The sequence below is a fragment of the Salvelinus fontinalis genome, chromosome 22 (genome assembly GCF_029448725.1).
Source record: "Salvelinus fontinalis isolate EN_2023a chromosome 22, ASM2944872v1, whole genome shotgun sequence".
NCBI classification, from domain to species: domain Eukaryota; kingdom Metazoa; phylum Chordata; class Actinopteri; order Salmoniformes; family Salmonidae; genus Salvelinus; species Salvelinus fontinalis.
The window spans coordinates 39,676,689-39,684,391 of record NC_074686.1 but is presented as its reverse complement, the minus strand read 5'-3'; the positions used below and the strand labels follow the sequence as shown (position 1 = coordinate 39,684,391).

General features: G+C 45.2%; 1 protein-coding gene across 2 annotated transcripts in view; it reads right to left on the bottom strand.

Moving 5' to 3' along the window:
• The window catches only part of LOC129820311 (tissue alpha-L-fucosidase-like), an 11,855-nt gene extending 7,475 nt beyond the window's left edge, over positions 1 to 4,380 (bottom strand). For both annotated transcript variants that reach the window (XM_055877380.1, XM_055877381.1), the window contains exons 1-5: positions 3,752 to 4,380; positions 3,352 to 3,486; positions 1,316 to 1,453; positions 956 to 1,061; positions 1 to 123 (exon numbers count right to left, since the gene is read on the bottom strand). The exon at positions 1 to 123 is cut by the window's left edge and continues 78 nt beyond it. In XM_055877380.1, coding sequence (XP_055733355.1) covers positions 1 to 123; positions 956 to 1,061; positions 1,316 to 1,453; positions 3,352 to 3,486; positions 3,752 to 4,113 — 864 coding nt within the window. In that variant the 5' untranslated portion in view covers positions 4,114 to 4,380. The remainder of the gene's footprint in view (positions 124 to 955; positions 1,062 to 1,315; positions 1,454 to 3,351; positions 3,487 to 3,751) is intronic.
• Positions 4,381 to 7,703: the final 3,323 nt, after the last annotated feature.

Genomic DNA, 7,703 nt, shown 5'->3' with positions numbered 1-7,703 from the left:
CTGACACTTCTCCCACTTGTGTTTGGGAAGCTCCCCAGGGGTGTATTTGTCTGCACAGTTATAGTAGCCACCGTGTTTACAGTAACACCCCGCACCCCACCTGTCATTGGTCACAATCACGTCCTGGAGGGGAGGGAGGGTGATACAAATGACAGCCAATCAAAAAAGACAAAATGAGTGAACAGACAGGAAGTGATCACATGAATGTTTACCCGGTATCTTTTTTCATAAAGAGGCAGATTAGGTCACTATAACACACATATTTCATGGAGGTTTTTAATTCAAATTCATCCATAGACTGGACTGGACACTGACAATATATGTTGTTCCCCAGTCCCCAAACCATTGTCCAGTATATCAGTAACCCCTGCAAATTACAGGGTGTACATGAGTTTGTTTTACAGTCTAGCACTAAAATACCTGATTCAACTAATCATCAAAGCCTTGATTAGCTGAATGAAGTATGTGCTGGGTTGGAACGAAAACCTGCCACCAATACTGTAGGTTTCCAGGACCAGACTTGGGTAAAACACTGCCCTAGAAGTGAATAGGTCTTTACGTTCCAAACAGAACCCTATTCCCGTCACAGTGCCCTACTTTAGACCAGAGCCCTATGGACCCTATCCCCTCTATAGTGCACTACTTTAGACCAGAGCCCTATTCCCTATATAGTGCACTACTATAGACCAGAGCCCTATTCCCTATATAGTGTACTACTATAGACCAGAGCCCTATTCCCTATATAGTGCACTACTTTAGACCAGAGCCCTATTCCCTATATAGTGCACTACTTTAGACCAGAGCCCTATGGAACCCTATTCCCTATATAGTGCACTACTGTTGACCAGAGCCCTATTCCCTATATATAGTGCACTACTTTAGACCCGAGCCCTATGGTAGTGCACTATGTAAGGGAACAGGGTTGCATACGGGACGATGGGTAGGAAGTCCTCACTTTAACGGGACTGTCGTTGTAGAGCCAGGCCAGGAATTCTGTTGAGTTCCAGTAGGTGTCGGGAGCTTCCCAATCCCCATCGGACCAGATCAACTCCGGCTTGTAGCTGGACCACGGCAGAAACCGGTGAGGGGAAAAAAATGGGTGTAAGGGGTATCTGAACAAAAGCTACGTTTGTGTCATATGTGGTAATCTTTGCACAACTATAAGACCTTTAGCCCTGTTTTAAATATATATGACGGAGATAGACTTACAATATAGTATACTGTGCCCTCTATCTCAGCCATAATAATAAAAATATATATAAAAAAAACGTGTTTTTTTTAGTATCCACAGTAGACCTATTCTGGCCTAGATTACCTTTGGACCATGTCATAAAGCTCAGGCAGCAGTTTCTTCAAGACAAAGTTCTGTGTTGTGAAGTTGTTGTTCTTGTCCATCAGGTAGAGAGGGTTGAACCATTCATACAGGGAGTTGTAGAGTCCATAGTGCAGCGACCTGTGAACAGACGACACAAAAACAACAGCTGATACTAGGACGGAGAGGGAACTGTCAAGAGACAGCAGCTGATACTGGGACGGAGAGGGAACTGTCAAGAGACAGCAGCTGATACTGGGACGGAGAGGGAACTGTCAGGAGACAGCAGCTGATACTGGGACGGAGAGGGAACTGTCAGGAGACAGCAGCTGATACTGGGACGGATAGGGAACTGTCAAGAGACAGCAGCTGACACTGGGACGGATAGGGAACTGTCAAGAGACAGCAGCTGATACTGGGACGGAGAGGGAACTGTCAAGAGACAGCAGCTGATACTGGGACGGAGAGGGAACTGTCAAGAGACAGCAGCTGATACTAGGACGGATAGGGAACTGTCAAGAGACAGCAGCTGATACTGGGATGGATAGGGAACTGTCAAGAGACAGCAGCTGATACTGGGACGGATAGGGAACTGTCAAGAGACAGCAGCTGATACTAGGACGGATAGGGAACTGTCAAGAGACAGCAGCTGATACTGGGACGGAGAGGGAACTGTCAGGAGACAGCAGCTGATACTGGGACGGATAGGGAACTGTCAAGAGACAGCAGCTGATACTGGGACGGAGAGGGAACTGTCAAGAGACAGCAGCTGATACTAGGACGGATAGGGAACTGTCAAGAGACAGCAGCTGATACTGGGACGGAGAGGGAACTGTCAGGAGACAGCAGCTGATACTGGGACGGATAGGGAACTGTCAAGAGACAGCAGCTGATACTGGGACGGAGAGGGAACTGTCAGGAGACAGCAGCTGATACTAGGACGGATAGGGAACTGTCAAGAGGCAGCAGCTGATACTGGGACGGAGAGGGAACTGTCAGGAGACAGCAGCTGATACTGGGACGGATAGGGAACTGTCAAGAGACAGCAGCTGATACTGGGACGGATAGGGAACTGTCATGAGACAGCAGCTGATACGGGGACGGATAGGGAACTGTCAGGAGACAGCAGCTGATACTGGGACGGATAGGGAACTGTCAGGAGACAGCAGCTGATACTGGGACGGAGAGGGAACTGTCAAGAGACAGCAGCTGATACTGGGACGGATAGGGAACTGTCAGGAGACAGCAGCTGATACTGGGACGGATAGGGAACTGTCAAGAGGCAGCAGCTGATACTGGGACGGAGAGGGAACTGTCATGAGACAGCAGCTGATACGGGGACGGAGAGGGAACTGTCGAAAGTCAACATTGAGCCTAATGCCATTGTTATGAGTGTGTCCTGTCCTCTGGGCTTCTGCATTACTTGCTCTTTGGGGGTTTTAGGCTGTGTATCTGTAAAGCACTTTGTGACATCTGCTGATGTAAAAAAAAAAAAAAAAAAAAGCTTTATAAAATACATTTGATTGAATACAGAACTACCTCTGCTGTCAGCTACAGACCTGGGCTTCTTATAAACACTTATATAAACTATATATCTATGACAAACAGAGACGTCTTCCAATTCAATCCCTGCATCCAGTAGAATTTGCTTCAGCACAGTACAGTTTTACTCTCCCCATACAATCCCCCCCCCCGCCCCCCCCCCCCCCGATAACAACTAGGACAGTACTACGCAAAACTGAACACAGATCAGTGTCTATAGACAGCACGTCAGATCATACAACACCTGGATAGGTATTTTACCTATTAGCTAGGCACATCATTATGTTATAGCGATCTGGTGGCCGACGGCACGGTCGATGATGTAGGCATGCAACCATTGGTTGATTCATGCAAAGTCTGAGCAGGGGTTACACCAGCCAACCACCAATAACATTATCCAATTAAAAATGGAGGTGAAAACTGTCCTCAGATCAGTTGATAACTTCAACCCTTCTCTCTCTCTCTGTCTGTCTGTTTGTCAATGGGGTTTATCGTACCTGTTGCGTACAGCCTCTGCCAGGTCTCCCACCAGGTCTCTGTGTGGTCCAGTGTCCACAGAGTTCCAATTCCAGGAGTAGGAAGAGGGCCAGGTGGTGAATCCTTCATGGTGCTTCGCTGTCAGAACCACATACCTGGAGATACATGGGACAGGTAAAGACTGGGGGGAAAAGACCTGTAGCCTTTCAATTCTAGGCTGTAATACTGTACTACAGCCTCTGGCAGACTGTGGTAGTGCACTTTTCCCCATTTTAATTATTATTTAAAAAAATATTTAACCTTTATTTAACTAGGCAGTGTTGCTGGTTCAATACCTATTACCGATTTTTAGTCACTACAGATTGTGTTGCCTATTGGTATAAAACAAATATATAGCTATTCAAACTGAATAAGACTTACTTTGCACCGGAAGCCTCGAATATGTCAGCCCAGTCATCCGGGTCAAAGAACTGGGCATGGAACTGGGGCGCGAAATCTGGATAACTGAACCCGGGCGGGTAGTTATCCAGCATGTACTGAACACACTTCGGATCAGGTGGGTTTTGGCCTTGCCAATGCCACCAGAACCACTCACTCTCGAACCCGGGGACGGAGAACACCCCCCAGTGGACGAAAATCCCGAACTTGGCTTCATCATACCATGTAGGAAGTGGTCTTGCGTCCAAACTCTCCCAGTTCGCTTGGTATCGCGTCCCGCTTGCTGGTATTGCTATCAACAAAGCGGCGAGCAAGAGAAATACCCAGCTTGCCTGAGCAAACATTACTGTTAAAAAAACGGAGGCTTTACCAATGTGAAGGTTGCAACGTTAATAGAATAATCAAACGTAAGTAGTAGTTCTATGAGCTTATTCCGGGCGAAACCGGACGGCGCGGTCTTTCTGCTGCGTCTACAAGCGATGATATCTAGAATCAAACTAAACCGCAACGTTTTATACCGGTTTACAGGCATAATCTACTGTAAAACATTATGGGGAAACTACCATTTCGTTATGTGCAGTAAATGTAGATCATACTGGTCCGTAAACTATCACATGACTGTGGTCATATGACTTGTGTTCAAAACTGTTCCGGGTAGAGCTTTTGAGAAAAGCAATTTAACATCACGATCAGAATCTCTTATCATTTCCTCTGTCTTGTCACAGCACTGTGAACCGCGGCACATTGAAGCATATGATTGGTCTACTTATGTGAGGGAGCCAAGGGATTGGATGCATGTTTTAAAGAACCTCCCCTCGGGATTATAGTGGCGCTGAATGGAGAGGGATACCGTTCTCCCCTGAGTTTATAAAACGTTATAACGAGCAGCACGGTAGCGCCGTTTTATCTCAAATGTTGTCAACAGAATGAGTTTGCTGTTACTCCCGTCCATGAATCTATTGCAGAATGGAGCCTGTTGATAGCACGGACTAAAGTCCACACGTGCATTAGTCCCTTTGTTTTTGCGATTGGCCTTTAGGCTCTGACAACGAACAGACAGCAAAGTATGTTTTAGCAGTTTTGTAGGGTGACCTGATTTGTAACTATGAAAATAATTTTGTCAAACAGATTGTGAACCGAAAAGTGTACGTTTGATTCTAGAAATAAATATATATAAAAAATGTTGGTTAAGGTGTAGGGGCAGATGTATATAATCTTGTCATTCAGAGATTGTATCTATTTACTTTTAGTCTGATCAATGGGCTAAAATGTAGGGTAATTTCTGTGCTTGTCATCAAGAACACTTCTGTTAATTCACAAACGTATTTTAGTATTCCACTTCCCAGTGTTGCCGGTGTAAAAACAGATTTGAAAACTGATATGCCTACATGTGTCTTTGAAAATGACATGAGGCGATGTATTTATTTTTTGCAACCGTTCCTGGTCAGTTTTGAATAAGTCATACAAATAAACGGGTTGGGTATGAAATGCTCCAAGAATCAGATATAATCTGACATTTTAGTATTATGCACTTTTTTTTTTTATGTATTTCACCTTTATTTAACCAGGTAGGGCAGTTGAGAACAAGTTCTCATTTACACATGACAGGCTACTCATAAAAGGCATGTAAGATGATGGCAAGGATCTTCAACTAGTAGGCATAAACCACCTGAATATTGATATTCATTAGATTTTTCTTGAAGGTTGGGTGATTAAACATTTATTAATTTCTCAAACACATAGCACTTGGGGAACATAGATCAGGGGTGGCCAACCGTTCCTGGAGAGCAAACAGGATCTTCTTACAGCCCTCTTTTAAAGAGACTGTTCATCCAAATGACAAAATGTTTGTGTCCTTACCTTGAAAACAGTCATGGACTGCGGTCTATGGACAAGGAGACTGCGGTCTATGGACAAGGAGACTGGACAAGGAGACTGTGGTCTATGGACAAGGAGACTGCGGTCTATGGACAAGGAGACTGGACAAGGAGACTGCGGTCTATTAACAAGGAGACTGCGGTCTATGGACAAGGAGACTGCGGTCTATGGACAATGAGAATGGACAAGGAGACTGCGGTCTATGGACAAGGAGACTGCGGTCTATGGACAAGGAGACTGCGGTCTATGGACAAGGAGACTGCGGTCTAATAACAAGGAGACTGCGGTCTATTAACAAGGAGACTGCGGTCTATGGACAATGAGAATGGACAAGGAGACTGCGGTCTATGGACAAGGAGACTGCGGTCTATGGACAAGGAGACTGCGGTCTATGGACAAGGAGACTGTGGTCTATGGACAAGGAGACTGCGGTCTATTAACAAGGAGACTGCGGTCTATTAACAAGGAGACTGCGGTCTATGGACAAGGAGACTGCACAAGGAGACTGCGGTCTATGGACAAGGGGACTGGACAAGGAGACTGCGGTCTATGGACAAGGGGACTGGACAAGGAGACTGCGGTCTATGGACAAGGAGACTGCGGTCTATGGACAAGGGGACTGGACAAGGAGACTGCGGCCTATGGACAAGGAGACTGGACAAGGAGACTGCGGTCTATGGACAAGGAGACTGGACAAGGAGACTGCGGTCTATGGACAAGGAGACTGCAGTCTATGGACAAGGGGACTGCGGTCTATGGACAAGGGGACTGCGGTCTATGGACAAGGGGACTGCGGTCTATGGACAAGGAGACTGGACAAGGAGACTGCGGTCTATGGACAAGGAGACTGGACAAGGAGACTGTGGTCTATGGACAAGGAGACTGGACAAGGAGACTGCGGTCTATGGACAAGGAGACTGGACAAGGAGACTGCGGTCTATGGACAAGGAGACTGGACAAGGAGACTGCGGTCTATGGACAAGGAGACTGGACAAGGAGACTGTGGTCTATGGACAAGGAGACTGGACAAGGAGACTGCGGTCTATGGACAAGGAGACTGCGGTCTATGGACAAGGAGACTGCGGTCTATGGACAAGGAGACTGGCCGGCGTTGAAAATAAGAATTTGTTCCTAACCGACTTGCCCGGCATGTGTCACATCCAACTTTCCACCTGAGAACATGTATCAATCACTGCTTCCAACATTCCTACTTATGTCTAGCATTTGCCCGTCTCCCTATCTCATTTGATTACTGTCTGAATGAAGTGTCAAACCACCTAATTTTTTAAATTTATTTTTTTGAAAAACATACTTTCAATGTCATCCCCTCCAAAACCTCAAAAGTCGTAGCTTTTTTTTGTGTAAATTTAATGTTGAAAGCATCCTGTATATACCTGACCTGTGGTTGTAATTGTTTTTATTTCCCACCTTGGTCATGGGCCTGCGCCATGGAAAAATACATGGAATTACAGGAAGTTAGCTTTAAAACAGTACCATTTTCCTGGGGGTGGGTTGTGCCAAGGGGGCAATGAAATTCACATTGCTAATCTCATTCCAAGCTTCCTTCAAAAAGTGGGCAGCAAAACTTTAGAATTGCAGCACACGTGTAGAATAGCTTTCTAGTCTACTGAATCATCAGGATATCCTTCTGAATCTGGCAACAAAAAAATCCCAGAAATAATTGATTTGCAGACTGATTGTTGATCTACCCTTTTTATTGTGATAAGTCACATATAAGAACTCTTTAAAATAGCTATAGAGACCAACTCCCAATGTCAATCTACAGAAGAATTAGCATTAAAAAAAAATACAGGCTAACAGTAATTCAAAACACATTATCAATCATTCACATAGCCTATAATGACAGTGCATTTTCATTTCAGTTTACACAATATAAAAATTGTCCACACACCAAAACAGGCACAAGTAGCCTACACACAGAGATATTGTCATGAAAAGTGGAACATTCAACGTTGTGCTTTCTGTATACCCTGTTGCGATGCACATTTCTAACGAGAACAAAGAACTGTCTTTGGTGTGCCATTGTAACAGTTTA